Source organism: Pan troglodytes, chromosome 15, assembly GCF_028858775.2.
Source record: "Pan troglodytes isolate AG18354 chromosome 15, NHGRI_mPanTro3-v2.0_pri, whole genome shotgun sequence".
Lineage (NCBI taxonomy): Eukaryota > Metazoa > Chordata > Mammalia > Primates > Hominidae > Pan > Pan troglodytes.
The window spans coordinates 48,279,892-48,297,195 of NC_072413.2; the positions used below are offsets into that span (position 1 = coordinate 48,279,892).

The window sequence follows — 17,304 nt, forward strand, 5'->3', positions numbered from 1 at the left end:
AGGTTTGGGTGGTATTAAGAATAATCTACAGATCAAGTCTAGAAAGGCTTTTATCTTTTTTTTTTTTTTTTTTTTTTTTGTGAGACGGAGTTTTGCTCTTGTTGCCCAGGCTGGAGTGCAATGGCGTGATCTTGCCTCACTGCAACCTCTGCTTCCGAGGTTCAAGCCATTCTCCTGCTTCTGCCTCCCAAATAGCTGGGATTACAGGCATGTGCCACCATGCCCAGCTAATTTTGTATTTTTAATAGAGACAAGGTTTCTCCATTTTGGTCAGGCTGGTCTCGAACTCCTGACCTCAGGTGATCCACCCGCCTCAGCCTCCCAAGTGCTGGGATTGCAGGTGTGAGCCGCCTTGCCAAAGTCTTTTATCTTTAAGAATAAAAGATGTGGCTGGGTGCGGTGGCTCACGCCTGTAATCCCAGCACTTTGGGAGGCCGAGGCGTGTGGATCGCCTGAGGTCAGGAGTTTGAGACCCGCCTGGCTAACAGGAGAAACCCTGTCTCTACTAAAAATACAAAATTAGCCGGGCGTGGTGGCACATGCCTGTAATCCCAGCTACTCAGGAGGCTGAGGCAGGGGAATTGCTTGAACCCAGGAGGCAGAGGTTGCAGCGAGCTGAGATGGTGCCATTGCACTCCAGCCTGGACAAGAAGAGCGAAACTCCATTTCAGAAAAAATATAAAAATAAAAGATGTAAGTTGTCCTTACTTTGCCCCACACCCCTGTAGCAAGGACTCTGATTGTTACCACACTGCTTTCCACTTCTATCCTGAAAGTAGAGTCCCTGAGTGCAGTAAGGTCCAAGAAAGAACAAAAGAAGTAGAGAAGAAGCAAGGTGAGATGCCAGGTCTAGGAGTGCGTTTCTAACAGGTTTTAATGGAGCTGGAGGCTATCATCCTTAGCAAACTAACACAGGAACAGAAAACCAAATACCACATGTTCTCACTTATAAGTGGGAGCTAAATGATGAGAACACATGAACACAAAGAAGGAAACAACAGACACTGCAGTCTACTTAAGTGGGGAGGGAGGGAGGAAGGAGAGAAGCAGAAAAGATAACTATTGGGTACTGGGCTTAATATGTGGGTGATAAAATAATATGTACAATAAACCCCATGACATGTGTTTACCTATGTAGAAACCTTCACATGTACCCCAAACCTAAAAGGTTTTTTTTAAGTTTTAAGAATCAATCAAAATATAATGTTTTAATGTGCTTATTACCTAATTAGTTAACATAGTGATCAATAATCTTATACAAAATTAAGGCCAAAAGGCTTTGGAATCACAAGACTAACTGGCCAGAGAGATTTTTAAAAATTCAGGCAAGTTGTTTTTATCAGGAGTGATAGTTAGACAAAAAGGCTAAGGTAGCATCACAATAAAGCTGTCATAGAGATTTCAGATTAGAGCTGTAAGGCAGTCTAGATAATTATAAATGGACCAGCACTGAGGGCCATGATGTAGCAATGCCCAATAAATGCACTGCAAAGGGAATTCAACAACATGTTGGGAAAGAAAGCAAACAAAAATTCAGTGCATATGCAGACTGACTCTGAAATGGTGCTTACTAATCACCAAGTCAGACCCACCTCTCAAGTTCACATAGGTCAGGACTGTATTTACACTCCTTATCCCTTTTCCTTACCTAAGTATATCACTGATAGTAATTTCAGGGATGAATTTTTGAAGATACTTCACTGTTGCACCAAGAAAACACGCTTTATACATTTCAGTAACTCCATAGGAAAAATGCTGGGATGCCAGTTTAATCAAGCCACTGAAAACAGAGAAAAAAAATCTTTATGAGAGAAAGGAATTCTTTATTACGTAAAATACCTTTATAATTATTAGATTCTTTTTTTATGTCATCACAAAACTCTAGGCAAAGTCAGAAAAACTACAGATTAAAAGAAAATCAAGGCCAGGAGTGGTGGCTCACGCCTGTAATCCCAACACTTTGGGAGGTCAAGGTGGGCGGATTACTTGAGGTCACGAGTTTGAAACCAGCATGGCCAACATGGCAAAACACTGTCTCTACCAAAAATACAAAAATTAGACAGGTGTGGTAGTACACACCTGTAATCCCAGCTAATCAAGAGGCTGAGGCAGGAGAATTGCTTGAACCCAGGAGGCAGAGGTTGCAGTGAGCTGAGATCGTGCCACTACACTCCAGCCTGGGCGACAGAGAGAGACCCTCTCTCAATCAACCAATCAATCAATGAATCAATGAAAATCAACTTTTGGCCAATATCAGAAGGAAACCTCATCAGCTCAGGAGGTAAACAGAGCTGGGCATGGTGGTGTGTGCCTGTAGTTCCAGCTACTAGGGAGGCTGAAGTGGGAGGCTCGCTTAAGCCCAGGAGTTTGAGGCTGCAGTAACCAATGATTGTGCCACTGCATTTCAGCCTGGGCAACAGTGAAACTTTGACTCAAAAAAAAAAAAAAAATACAGAGGTAAACACCCTCTAAACTCAAATTCCCAAGGAGTGCTGGTTTCAAACTGGAACTCTATAAAGCCTGCCAACATCAAGGCTTTCTAATGGAAATATTAGATGCCTTCAACACACCTAAAAGGCAGGGTATGAAAGAAATGGGACATCTACCCTAGATTTCTTTAGTCAGCCAGAGGTAAAATACTTTAGTTGTTTAGGCAGGGTGTGGTGGCTCATGCCTGTAATCCCAGCACTTCGGGAGGCCAAGGCAGGTGGACTGCTTGAGCCCAGGAGTTCGAGACCAGCCTGTGTAACATGGCGAAACCCTGTCTCTACAGAAAACACAAAAATTATCCGGGCATGGTAGCATCTGCCTGTAGTTCCAGCTACTTGGAGGGTGAAGTGGGAGAACTGATTGATCCCAGGAGGTTGAGGCTGCAGTGAGGACAAAGTGAGACCTTGTCTCAAAATTACAAAACAAAAAACCAAAAAAACTTTAGTTGTGATTTTCAAGTGAGACTCTGCAAAGCCTAGATGCACATATGTATATATTTTTACAACTACATGTGCCAGGAAGCTCCATCCTAAACTTTCTGTTTCAGAATCCATAGAGGGTGAAACTCAAGTATAGCTTTAAATCTAGTGACTTAAACAGGAAAATCTAGTGATTTTCATGTGAAACCCTTTAGAGAGAAACATTGGTAAAAGGACCAAACAAAATACCTAATTCAGTATTTCTTACAATAGTAAAGAATCTGCATCTTAGGTCAACACAATCGTACTGTTAGTTTCCTACACAAGGAAATTACTTTTGTCATCAGTAATTTCTCCAGTGGCTTACAAAATGATGGAGACTGGCTCAAAATGATTTTATTAAAATAGCCATCTACTGATTTTGAGAGAATCTATTTCCCCCCCCACCAAATAAAACTGGAAACTTAGCAATACAAGATTTGGATTGCCAGATATATGAATGACTCTTGGCCTTATCTTCTTTTTATATTTATTTATTTATTTATTCATTTTTTGAGATGGAGTCTTGCTCTGTCGCCCAGGCTGGAGTGCAGTGGCAGCGATCTCAGCTCACTGCAAGCTCTGCCTCCCGGGTTCATGCCATTCTCCTGCCTCAGCCTCCCAAGTAGCTGGGACTACAGGTGCCAGCCACCACGCCTAGCTAATTTTTTGTATTTTTAGTAGAGACGGGGTTTCACCGTGTTAGCCAGGATGGTCTTGATCTCCTGACCTCATGATCCACCTGCCTCGGCCTCCCAGAGTGCTGGGATTACAGGCATGAGCCACCGCGCCCGGCCAGCCTTTTCTTTTTAACCCCAGCTCATCAGAATTTTCTTAAAGTAGTTAAAATGTTATGCTTATTCCAAAAGGCATTTTTGTTTGTTTGTTTGTTTGTTTTTTTGCTACCCCATCCACTCCAAAGCTTTTAATTTGGATTAATACAAAATTCAATATACCAATCACAAATATGGGGATTTACCCAATAAGTAGAGTATCAAGAAAGACAAAACTTCCCACATTGAAAATATAAGCACATAAAATCATTTTTAAAAATAAATAATGTTACCTATTGATAATTATATCCATAACATCTGTGGCACTGAAGTCAAAGGGTCTGTAACCCTCTCGTTTAAAGGCAAGAACTGCATTAGGCCCTAGCCAAATACTGCCATCCATCCTTGGTGTGAAGTGAACTCCTAGGAAAGGAAACCGGCTATCTGGGACCTATAAATTTAACATAGTAAATAACAGCCTCATTTCACATTCCATGTTATCAGAGATGCAAACATTCAATTGGTAACATAAAACACTTTCTTCTCATGCATTTAATTTGTATTGTGAGCTGTACCCAGATATACTTTTCCATTAACATGCTTCTGCTTAGAAATGCACACAAGAAACCCTGATGCTGGCTGGGTGTGGTGGCTCACGCCTGTAATCTCAACACTTTGGGAGGCTGAGGCGTGAGGATCACTTGAGATCTGGAGTTCAAAACCAGCCTGGCCAACATGGTGAAACCCCATCTCTACTAAAAATACAAAAATTAGCCTGGCGTGGTGGTGTGCACCTGTGATCCCAGCTACTTGGGAGGCTGAGGCATGAGAATCACTTAAACCCAGGAGATGGAGGTTGCAATAAGCCAAGATCATGCCACTGCACTCCAGCCTGGGCAACAGAGTGAGAATCTGTCTCAGAAAAAAAAAAAAAAAGAAACTCTGATGCTATTAACACTAACACATTGTTCCATCTATGCATCTTTCTGGGTAAAGGAAAAAAAAAGATGAACTGTCTTACTTCAGGCTATTCTCGGTCTTTCACAAGGGATGTCTATGACTGGCAAGTAAAATCAGAGCTGCCAGAAAAAAATACACATTCATAGCACAGGCTTCTGCAAAGTACAAATACATGAGGTTGAAGCAGATGAAATTCATGTTTCGGCAAGCTCAAAAATATCAAATAGCCGAATACTGACTATTTCATCTGGTTCGACCTAATATATTTTAAGAGATTCATTCATTTCCAGGGTAGTTCCAGACAGAAGAATGAACTCTTCATTTAAATACCTCTGTCTTCTACTCCCTGAAACTACAGAGTGGCCACATCCCTTTTCTGTACCTACAGATAGTGAACTGAGGAAAAGGGTTGGGTATCAGGGACTTCCATAAGGGAAAGTTTTCCCTTTCCCTCCACCAGAGAGAAGGTAGAATTCAGTTCCTTCTTGATAGCACTTCCCACAGTGCACTCATGCTTTCTGGAGACATGTACCTGCAGGCAATTAATTACAATTTAATAACCATGATACAGGGATAAAGATTTAGGGATTTAACCACAAGAGAAACCGATGAAATGCTTACAAAAACGGTCCTTCAAAATTACTCTTATTTCTGACCCAAGTGAAAGTTGTTTTCATCTCCTTTATGATCACCACCTGCTTGAAAAAAATGAGAAGTAGGAAGCATCATTACCTACCGGATAAATATTTCCTTTTACAAGATAACATTTTTCTGGCTTCAAAAGCAGGTAATCTCCCCGGAATGGTACAATTCGAGGATCAGGAGTGCAGCCACTCAACTCTGAAATACGGTCTGAGTAAAGTCCTGCACATGTCACAACATACTGACATCGAATTTCCTCTCCCTAGTGCAAAATAAAAGAACAGTTATTTGTATAAAGTGGAGTAGAATAGGTCAAGAGGGGAAAAACAGGTGATAGAAAAGAAAAAAAGGTACAGAAATAGAATTTTTTCTAAAAGAGGATATTCAATACAGGTATCAGCAAAATATGTTCTTTAGCATTTAGGTGGCAGCTAGAAACTTAGGATAGTGGCATGTAAGAGGATGTCACCTTAAATTTTGTACTTTAAAGATAATAATGGTCAACCTAGCAAGGATGCTTAGTAAGGTATACATGCATGCACACAAATACATACATACAAATACATACAAATCTGTTTATTAGGACCTAGCAGGGAGCTTCTTAACTATTTGCTGCAAGAGGAAGCAAATGTCATTTAGATAGCCTCCACCAATTTTTTTTGCTCCCCCACCCACCCCACAGCTTTTAATTTGGATTAATTAAAAATTCAATATACCAATCACAAATATGAGGATTTACCCAATCAGCAGAATATCAAGAAAGACAGAACTTCCTACATTAAAAATATAAGCACATAAAATCATTTTAAAAAATAAAGTTATTACCTATTGATAATTATATCCATAACATCTCTGGCACTGAAGTCGAAGGGCCTGTAACCCTCTCATTTAAAGGCAATCTCTGTATTGCAACCAGCTTCTCCTGTATCTGAGCAATTACCGTGTTACTCTTCGGTTGCTTCACACTCAATAATCCTGCCCAGCTGCAACTGTAACCTACCCACCAAGCAATTTCTCCTTCCTAATCAATATCTACTTTGCAAACTGAGGACACTTTAGAAATCTCATTCATTCAATGCACATTTAAGGAGAGCACACACCACGTTCAACGTTTGCTTTAGTGACCAGCTTTAGACTGCTAACGTTTGGCTGTTATGATTTCCTATAAATTTTATTTTGTGATTATCATCTGCTTATTTTTAACTTTACTCACTAAGTTTAGCCAATTTGTCACCCTATTTCCTAAATGACTTCATTTATCCCGCATTCACCACCACACTTGAATTCCCATCTCTTTACTTCTTACAGAGTAAACACCTAGCAATTCTGTTCTTATTCTTAGATCTTCTTCCCAGATGACCTATTTTTGAAGCCTCAGAGTTCTCACCTGTCTCAACATTTTCTTTCTTTCCAGGCCTTACTGTTTTTTTTTTTTGTTGTTGTTGTTGTTGTTGTTGTTTTGAGACGGAGCCTCACTCTGTTGCCCAGGCTGGAGTGCAGTGGCAGCGATCTCGGCTCACTGCAAGCTCCACCTCTCGGGTTCACGCCATTCTCCTGCCTCAGCCTTCCGAGTAGCTGGAACTACAGGCGCCCGCCACCACGCCCGGCTAATTTTTTGTATTTTTAGTAGAGACAGGGTTTCACCGTGTTAGCCAGGATGGTCTTGATCTCCTGACCTCGTGATCCACCCGCCTCGGCCTCCCAAAGTGCTGGGATTACAGGCGTGAGCCACCGCGCCCGGCCAGGCCTTACTGTTTAGCCTTACTCTATTGAGCTAAATTTTCACCTCTATATGTATTCTATTTTTGCCCTTGCTAGAAAGTTAAGCCTCTTTTCAGGAGTTATACATGTCATAGTTTTTACAAAAATTAGATGAAACTTCTCCATAATGAATTCAAATTAGCTAGACTAAGCCATGACTGTTTTAAGACCTTTGAAGTCAAAAGGGCTGTCAAGGTCTTGCTCCATCACCCAGGCTGGAGTGCGATGTCGCAGTCCTGGCTCACTACAGCCTCAACCTCCTGGGTTCAAGTAATTCTCCTGCCTAAACGAACAGCTGGGACTATAGGCGTGAGCCACCGCATCCAGCCAAAAATAACTTCTTCTAAATAGGTTAATATCTTTCCTGTTCATCGAGAGTTATATTCTAGAAATATGAGAAGTATTTTTGTGATATAAATCATCAGCTCCTACACAAAAGATTGGCAGTTCTTTCGTTCTTGGAACAAAAAAAATGCAGATAAGTCCTATGATAGATGTAAAGATAATAATAGAATTTATAAAATGGTACCAGCATGCAATAACCTAATAGTTCTCTTTCAAAACTCAAGCAACAGTTCCCAAGAAAGAAATTATCAAAAACTATCACAGGTCTCTGAAATCATTTTATGCTATATGTGAAACAATAATTAAATTCAGTAACATATTAATTTTACCTCCAAATTAAAATTTAGGTAACCATCAAATGATACATTAGTTCAACAAAAATTTCTTTTAGGCTTGGCACGGTGGCTCACGCCTGTAGTCCCAACACTTTGGGAGGCCAAAGTGGGAGGATCACTTGAGCCCAGGAGTTCAAGACCAGCCTGGGCAACACAGGGAGACCTTGTCTCCCTATGTTTTATTAGAGATAAAGTCTCCAATTAAAAAAATAAATAAATAAAAAGAAGACGAAGAAATAAACCATGCATGTCTGTTGCTCTTTCATAAGTGAAGCAGATTCCCCCCTCCCCATATCCAATGTATAAACCTTTAATTAGCAAATCCTACCTGCAAAAATTTATTTTAAAAATCCCTGGCCAGGCGCAGTGGCTCACACCTGTAATCCCAGCACTCTGGGAGGCTGAAGTGGGTGAATCACTTGAGGCCAGGAGTTCAAGACTAGCCTGGACAACATGGTGAAACCCTGTCTCTACTAAAAATACAAAAATTAACCAGGCGTGGTGAGACACACCTGTAATCCCAGCTACTCATGTGGCTGAGGCACAACAATCACTTGAATCTGGGAGGCAGAGGTTACAGTGAGCCAAGATCGTGCCTCTGCACTTCAGCCTGGGTAACAGAGTGAGACTGTCTCAAAAAGAAAAAATTTCTTTAAACTTTTCATAAAATTATTTCAACCTGGTAAGTGGACCCCCCAATTTGAATGTGAACCCCAAAATTATACTTACTGAAAATGCCAAAATAAAGAATGGCAACTCTGGGTACAAAGTATATATCCACTGGTATGCCATAGGCACCTGTATATATTCTATCATATGATGCTATACTCTAGTGAAAATGTCCCTTAGATGAGGGCAGGCACAGAAACAGATTTTCAAGTCTTCTTTGAATGGAAAGCCTGCCACCTGGGTCACATGACCCAGCAAATCTGATGGTAATCGAAGTGTCTACAGCAGATAGTCATGCTTTATGGAGCCTTTGGAAGGCACCTGTAGGCAAATCACAGCACAGAACTTTAGGGTTTTTGGAGGAAAGTTATATCATCCTCTGCAGATAACTAACCTCCTTTTGAGAAAGTGCTTCTGGCTTTGACTGAACACTTGACCACAGGTCACTAAGTTTACCATATGAGCTACCCATTATTAACTGGGTGGTGGTGTCTGACTCATCAAGCCACAAAATTGGGTGTATATAGCAGCATTCCATCATTAAGAAAAATTGTAAGATAAGGGTTGTACAGGTCCTGCTGGCACACGTAAGTGGCAGAGGCAAGTGGTTCAAATTCCCATGGCCCCTACTCCTGCTAAATTGCCTCCTTCCTATCAACCTGCCTCTATAGACCCATGGGGAGTTCTCTATGACCAGTTGACCAAAGAAGAAAAAATATAGGCCAGGTTTAGAAATGGTTCTGCACAATATTCTGGTACCACACACAACTGAACAGCCACAGCACCAGAGCCCCACTCATGAGTGGCCCTGAAGGACTGTGGTGCAGAAAATATTCTCAGTGGGCAGACCTCTGAACATCACACCTAGCTGTTCATCTTACTTTAGAAGGACTGATGGCCAAAGATATGGATCTACACTGTTTCATGTGCAACAACTAATGGTTTGGCTAGATGGACAGGGAAAGGACCTCTGGAGAAAGATATATGAACGGACCACTCCAAAACAGTTTCAGAGAGTAAAGATATTCAAGCTCCATATGAATGCTCACTGAAGAGAAATCTTGGCCAAGGACAATTTTAATAATCATTAGAAAAAGATGACCTGCCCTGTGGATGTTAGTTAGCCTCTTTCTCCAGGCACCCCTGTCTTTACCTGACGGCATCATGAATTACATGATTAGGTGTAAAGATAGTCTCCATAAATGGTGCTGAGAAAACTGGATAGCCCCATGCAAAAGAATGAAATTGGACTCCTATTTTACACCATTCACAAAAATTAACTTGAACTGGATTAAATATTTAGATTAAAAGATTAAAGATTTTAGATTGAAAACTAAGACTCCTGGAAGAAAACACAGGGAAGACATTGGTCTCAGCAATGATTTTTTTTTAATATATAAGGCACCAAAAGCACAGGCAACAAAAGCAAAAATAAACAAGTGGGACTATATCAAACTAAAAAGCTTCTGCACAGCAAAAGAAATGACAATAAAGAGACAACCTACAGAATTGGAGAAAATATTTGCAAACCATATATCTGATAACAGGTTAATATCCAAAAAATGTAAGAAACTCATATAATTCAATAGCAAAAGAACAAATGAGCCGATTAAAAAATGAGCAAAGAAAGGCCGGGCACAGGGGCTCACACCTGTAATCCCAGCACTTTGGGAGGCCAAGGCGGGTAGATCACCTGAGGTCGGGAGTTCAAAACCAGCCTGACCAACATGGAGAAACCCCATCTCTACTAAAAATACAAAATTAGCTGGGCATGGTGGCACATGCCTGTAATCCCAGCTACTCAGGAGGGTGAGACAGGAGAATTGCTTGAACCCAGGAGGCAGAGGTTGAGGTGAGCCGAGATCGCGCTATTGCACTCCAGCCTGGGCAACAAGAGTGAAACCCCATCTCAAAAAATAAATAAATAAATAAATAAAATAAGATAAAATAAATAAATAAAAATGGGCAAAGAAGCCGGGCATGGCAGCACGTGCCTGTAATACCAGCTACCTGGGAGGCTGAGGTAAGAGGACGGCTTGAGCCCAGGAGTTTGAGGCTGCAGTGAGCCATGATCATGCCACTGGACTTCAGCCTGGGTGACAGAGACCCTGTCTCAAAAAAAAACGGGGAGTGGGGGGGCCAAGGACCTGAATATGTATTTTTATGTATTTTTTCAAAGATATACACATAGCCAACTGATATATGTAAAGGTGTTCAAATCACTAATCATCAGGAAAATCAAAACCACAATAAGATATCATCTCACATCTATTAGGATGGCTATTATCAAAAAGACAAAAGAAAACAAGCATTGGTGAGGATGTAGAATGCCCTATTGATGGGAATGTAAATTGGACAGCCATCACAGGAAACAGTAAGGACGTTTCTCAAAAAATTAAAAATAGAACTACCATATGATCCAAATTAAAAATAGAACTACCATATGATTTCCTCTGGGTATATACCCAAAGAAAACAAAATCAGTACCTCAAGGAGATATCTGCATTTTCATGTTCATTGCAGCATTATTCACAACAGCCAAGACATGAGAACAACATTAAGTGTCCATTGCATACACAATGCAATATTATTCAGCCATAAAAAGGACAAAATTCTGCCATTTGTGACAACATGGGTGGGCATGGAAGATACTGTGCTAAGTGAAATAAGCCAGACAGTGAAAGACAAATACTGTATGATCTCACTTACATGTGAGATCTAAAAAAGTTGAACTCATAGAAAAAGAGAGTACAATGATGGTTGCTACAGACTGGGAGGGGGGTGGGCAGGAATGGGATGACAGCAGTCAAAGGGTACAAACTTTCAATTATAGGATGAATAAGTTCTAGAAATCTAATATACAGCATGGTGACTACAGGTAATAATACTGTATGGTATACTTGAAATTTGCTAAGATAACAAATCTAAGTGTTCTCATCACATACACATAAATGGTAACTATGTGAGGTGGCAGATGTGATATCAAATAACTTGATTGTGATAATCATTTCACAATGTAAACATAGAACTGGAAAACATAGTTATGGTAGCAAGGATGGAGGTGATCAGCGATATGGACTTACTCACCAAGGCTGATCTGTCTACAGCTAATGCTGAGTGCTCAATCTGCCAATAGTAGATACCAACAGAGCCACTGATGTGGTCCCTGGACCACTTCCATCATAGAAAAGGCAGCACTTACTTCTCACTGGCATAGGCACTTGCTCTGAATATAAATTTGTCTCCCCTGCCTATAATGCTTCTGCCAAAGTCACCATGTGTGAACTTATGAGATGTCTTATTCACCATCATGGTATTTTACAGAGAAGCATTACTTCCGATCAGTGAACTTATTCTGCAGCAAATGAAATGCAGCTATAGGCTCAGGCTCATGGAATTCACTGATTTTACCATTTTCCCCATCACCCTGAAGCCACTGGGTGACAGAAACTGGAATGGGCTTTAGAAGTAATAGCACTAGCTGGCTGGCAACTCCTTGCAGGGCTGGGGCAATGTCCTCCAGGATGCTCCATGTGCTCTAAATCAGTGACTAATATATGGTATTGTTTCTCCCACAGCCAGAATTCACAAGTCTGGAAATTGAGGTAGAAATGAGAGTGGTTCCTTACTATTACCCCAATCATCTACTACATGAAATTTTTGCATTCTATCCCCACAACTTCAGTCTTATGATCTAGAGGTCTTAGTTCCCAAGGGAGAAGTACTTCCATTAGAGAATGACAGTGGTTCCATTAAACTAGAGGTTGATACTGCAACACCTGGCCACTTTGGGTTCCCCTGCCAGTAAATCAAAGAGGGGATTGCTATACTGAATTGGATAACTAATCCTGACTCTCAAGAAAATGAGTTGCTACCACAACTAGGCTTGGGGATGATAAAGAGGAATATGCCTGGAATACACATCTCCTGAAGCTTCTCTTAGTATTCCCATATACTGTTATAAAAGTTACTGGAAACTACCTCGACCCAAAACAGCCAGGGCTGCTAATGGCACAGACTTCAGGAATGAAAGTTTGAGCTACACCACCAAACTAGAAACCATGACCAGCTGAGATGCTTGCCAAAGGCAAAGAGAATATGAAATGCATAGTAGGGGAAGGAAATTATAAATATTGGCTATGGCCACATGACTAGTCACAGAAATGAGGGATGTTATCATCTGAGTATATCTTCTTTACTTTAAAATAATAAATACATTTCTCCATACATTACCTAATTCTTTTTTTATTCCCATTGCTATAGATTGAATTGTGCCCCCCCTACCCCAATTCATATGTTGAAGTCCCAACCCTTAATGTGAACTGTATATGGAAACAGGGCCTTTAGGGAGGTAACTAAGGTTAAATGAGGTCATAAGGGTAGGGGCTAATCCAATAGGACTGGTGTCCTTATAAGAGGAAGAGACACCCAAGATCATGCGCTCTCTTTTCCGGCACACACAGACAAGAGGTCATGTGAGGACATAGTAAGAAGGCAGCCATTAACAAGCCAAAAGTCAACCCTACCAACACCTTAATCTTGGACTTTTAGCCTCCAGAACTGTGGGCTTTTTAGGCCACCCAGTTTGTGCTATTTTGTTATGGAAGTCTGAGAAGACTAATACACTCATCTCTACCATTCCCACATTGTCTAACACAGGGTTTCTCAACTTCAGTACTACTGACTTTGGGGGCTAGACATTTCTTTGTTTTGGAGGCCTATTCCCCACACTGAAGGATGTTTAGCAACATTCCTGGTATCTACCCACCAAATCCCAGTAGCTGTGTCCCTCCCCCATCCGAGTTGTGACAATCAAAAATGTCTCCAAACATTGCCAAATGTTCCCCGAGGAGTAAAATTGCCTCTAGTTGAGAACTACTAATCTAATATAAAATGCTTAAATAGTGGTTAACCTTATATCTTGGTATTTAAGTGACAGGATCTCAAAGGGGGAGTGTAACTCAGCTAGTAGAAATTAAACATAATCCAGGATGGATAAAGTAGATTGGTTTTTTTTTTGTTTTTTTTTTTTTTTTTGAGAGTTAGTTAGCATGTCTTCAGTCCTATGAAGGACAGTTACACCTTGTTAGGTGGAAGCATACTTTTACTTCTGTCTTTATTTGGAAGCTAAATATCGTTATAAGGTTATAAGGGGCGTGGACAGATGTCAGGTTGACAAAGGGTGGACTGTAGGGGTTTGTACTGAGTCCATTTGGTTAAGCTAGGAACTATGCTTGACAGAATCCCCTTCTCTTCATGGTTCCAACTTAAACTTGGTCAAAACAGGAGATGCATATAATCTGGTGGCAGAGGGCCAGGCGTGGTGGCTCACACCTGTAATCCCAGCACTTTGGGAGGCCGAGGCGGGTGGATCACGAGGTCAGGAGATCGAGACCATCCTGGTTAACATGGTGAAACCCCGTCTCTACTAAAAATACAAAAAAATTAGCCAGGCGTGGTGGCGGGCGCCTGTCCCAGCTACTCGGGAGGCTGAGGCAGGAGAATGGTGTGAACCCGAGAGGTGGAGCTTGCAGTGAGCCAAGATTGCACCAATGGACTCCAGCCTGGGCGACACAGTGAGACTCCGTCTCAAAATAATAATAATAATAATAATAATAATAATAATAATAATAATCTGGTGGCAGAAGTAAATCAGCAGGTATTATTCTCTGAAGGTCATCCTAGTCCAATGAGGTGACAGACAGATACCCACTGTCCAGTGAATTCCAGCTCCGCATTCAGCTCTGTTTCCCAATTACTGATCCATCAACTCTCTTCTGAATCTATGCTTTCCCAGAAACTTCCACAATTGTGTAAGGTCTTATTCCTATAATAAATCCTATAGCACTCATTAATGACTCTGCTCCCTTGAGTACAACTTGATGCAGCGAACCTACAGGGAATCCACTGCTTCTATGCCATTCAGTGGTTCTTGCTTTAGGTCCATGTGAAGATGAATAAAAGCAGTCCATCTCCCTCTGGACAACCTGCATACTCCCTCTTCTGAGTCTTCTAATTTATAGAGAGTTAATAAGTTAGTGGAGATCAGTAGGTAGAGTGATAAAATATTAGTTTTGCCTTAAAATTAAACACTCCATATGCTTATAATCCTGTTCTTTGCCAGCAGAGCCACTTAATTAGGACATTCCCAAGTTGAAACCCTCCTTAGAATAAAAGCTGTTAAACTTCCCTAAAAGAAATTCTCTCAGAATTACTTTTACATTAGACAAACGTCATTCAATAACTTAAAATACAGCCCTGTGGGTTAATTTAATTTTTAATAAAGGGGAGGGAAAGAAAGTAGCCAGCAGTTTTGCTTAAGAATCTTTACCTTTGTATTCTTTATAACAATTGGATATTGCATTCCTGAAAAAAAGAATAAGTGAAAAATTTATTTTTAGCAAAAGGCCAACATTATTTGAAATATCATACTAGAAACAAACTTAAATAACCTTTTTCTGTCATTACTATGATTGCACCTTACAGTTCATTCTGAAACTTTTTACCAAATAACAATTAAACTAGTTCATACTTAACAACATATAAAACTCCAGCATGTTTTTAGCTTGATTTTAACTCATCTAATCTATGCTTATAAACCATATGCCACCTGACCTCCAATATAGACATAGCTATTCTCTGAACTATAATCCTGGAAACCACAATGTAAAATGGATAATCATAAATCAGTATGTATTTTCCCACAGACTAAAGCTATGATATGAGAAACCTTGTCATCCAAGTGTTGGTTGCTGGATTCCTTGCAGGTTCTACGTTGTTTAGAGAAGCAAGAGTTCTCGCAACACAAAAACTTCTAATAAAAAATTGACCATTTTTAAAATTAGTTCCCACTCAGATACACGGGATCTCAAAGTTTTATAAAGCATATGTAGAGCAGATAAATACAATCTACTTGTATCACAAATTTGGTTTATTATGCTACCTACCTAAAACAACCTTAATTATTTAACAATTTTGCTCATCATCTTAGAATTCAGAAAGACAGAATGATTCAGATGGCTTAGATCTCCTTAAAAACCTGTCAAGGAAGAAAGAACAGAACACTACTTTTTTTCTCCTTCAAATTTCTCAACAGCAAATAGAAGGCTCACAAATCTATCATTTGGACAAAAAAAATTAATGCCCTCAAAGCAAAACAAAACAAACTCTAAGTGAACTCTTAAACTGTGGGGGCTGGGCATGAGGTGGGGGGAGTTCCAAATGGCCAGGTCATTTTATGACCTTAGGCTGTCATTCTGACATTCTGAAACTTGGATGTGTCTAAGAATCACTAAAGGCTTATTACTAGGTGCTATTTCCAGACAGTCTGATTCAGTAAGTATGGGTGATGCTAACATTTGCATTTTGGGCCAAGCACAGTGGCTCATGCCTGTAATCCCAGCATTTTGGGAGGCCAAGGTGGGCAGGTTGTTTGAGCTTAGGGGTTCAAGACAAGCATGGACAACATAGTGAGACCTCAACTCTTTTTATTATTTAAAAAAAAAAAAAGAAGGAAGAAAGAAAAGAGGAAAAAGCATATTTAAAAAGATTGCTTGGATCCCTTTCATGGTTCTTGAAACATACAAGCAGGCTGAGCATGGTGGCTCACGCCTGTAACCCCAGAACTTTGGGAGGCCGAGGTGGGTGGATCACCTGAGGTCAGGAGTTTGAGACCAGCCTGACCAACATGATGAAATCCCATCTCTACCAAAAATACAAAATTAGCTGGGCATGGTGGTGCATGCCTGTAATCCCAGCTACTCAGGAGGCTGAGGCAGGAGAATTGCTTGAACCTGAGAGGCAGAGATTGGAGTGAGCCAAGATCGTGCCATTGCACTCCAGCCTGGGCAATAGGGTGAGACTCCGTCTCAAAAGAAAAAAAAAAAAAAAAGAAATATACAAGCAAAAGAGTTCTTTTGAAATTACTCCTTCGTGACCCTGACACCTCTCTAAGACTGAGCCACATGGGTCACTGCTTTTTTTTTTTTTTTTTTGAGACGGAGTCTCACTCTGTTGCCCAGGCTGGAGTGCAGTGCACTGGTGCAATATCAGCTCACTACAGCCTCTGCCCACCAGATTCCAGCAATTCTCCTGCCTCAGCCTCCTGAGTAGCTGGGATTACAGGCACGTATCACCACACCCGGCTAATTTTTGTATTTTTAGTAGAGATGGGGTTTTACCATGTTGGCCAAGCTGGTCTGGAACTCCTGACCTCAGGTGATCCGCCTGCCTTGGCTTCCCAAAGTGTGGGATTACAGGCGTGAGCCAACGCGCCTCTCAGGTCACTGCTTTATATAGACATATTTACAGCTATCAATAAAAAGGATCAGTTCAGTCCTGTACTCTTCACATAGACACCAGGTTTGCCAATTTTCCTACTGACTATGTTTGCCATTTAGAGATACAGAACCTGAATAGTTATACCGGTAAGCTGGACATCTGAGTCCCATAGGATTTTGCAAATTAAGAAAAAATTATTTAATTAAAAAAATTTTTTATGTTTAGTAAAGATGGGGTCTCGCGATGTTGCCCAGGCTGGTCTTGAACTCCTGAGCTCAAGCGCTCCACCCACCTTGGCCTCCCAAAGTGCTCGGATTACAGGCACGAGTCACTGCGCCCAGCCCTAAAAAAAATTTTTTTTTGAGACAAGGTCTCACTGTGTCAGCCTGGCTACAGTGCAGTGATGCAATTATAGCTCACTGCAGCCTCAAACTCCTGTGCTCAAGCAATCCTCCTGCCTCAGCCTCCTAAGTAGCTGGAAGTACAGGTGTGTGCTACCATGCCCAGTGAACGTTTAAAAATTTTTTGTAGAGGCAGGGTCTCGCTATGTTGCCCAGGCTGGTCTTAAACTCCTGGCCTCAAGTGATCCTC

General features: G+C 40.9%; 1 protein-coding gene across 7 annotated transcripts in view; it reads right to left on the reverse strand.

Annotated features, from left to right (window-relative positions):
• L2HGDH (L-2-hydroxyglutarate dehydrogenase) overlaps nucleotides 1-17,304 on the reverse strand; it is a 66,698-nt gene that overhangs the window by 18,321 nt on the left and 31,073 nt on the right. For all 7 annotated transcript variants that reach the window (XM_009427791.4, XM_063793376.1, XM_063793371.1 and 4 more), the window contains 4 exons: nucleotides 14,765-14,799; nucleotides 5,418-5,585; nucleotides 4,015-4,172; nucleotides 1,649-1,780 (listed from right to left, as the gene is read on the reverse strand). In XM_009427791.4, the coding sequence (XP_009426066.1) occupies nucleotides 1,649-1,780; nucleotides 4,015-4,172; nucleotides 5,418-5,585; nucleotides 14,765-14,799 (493 nt within the window). The remainder of the gene's footprint in view (nucleotides 1-1,648; nucleotides 1,781-4,014; nucleotides 4,173-5,417; nucleotides 5,586-14,764; nucleotides 14,800-17,304) is intronic.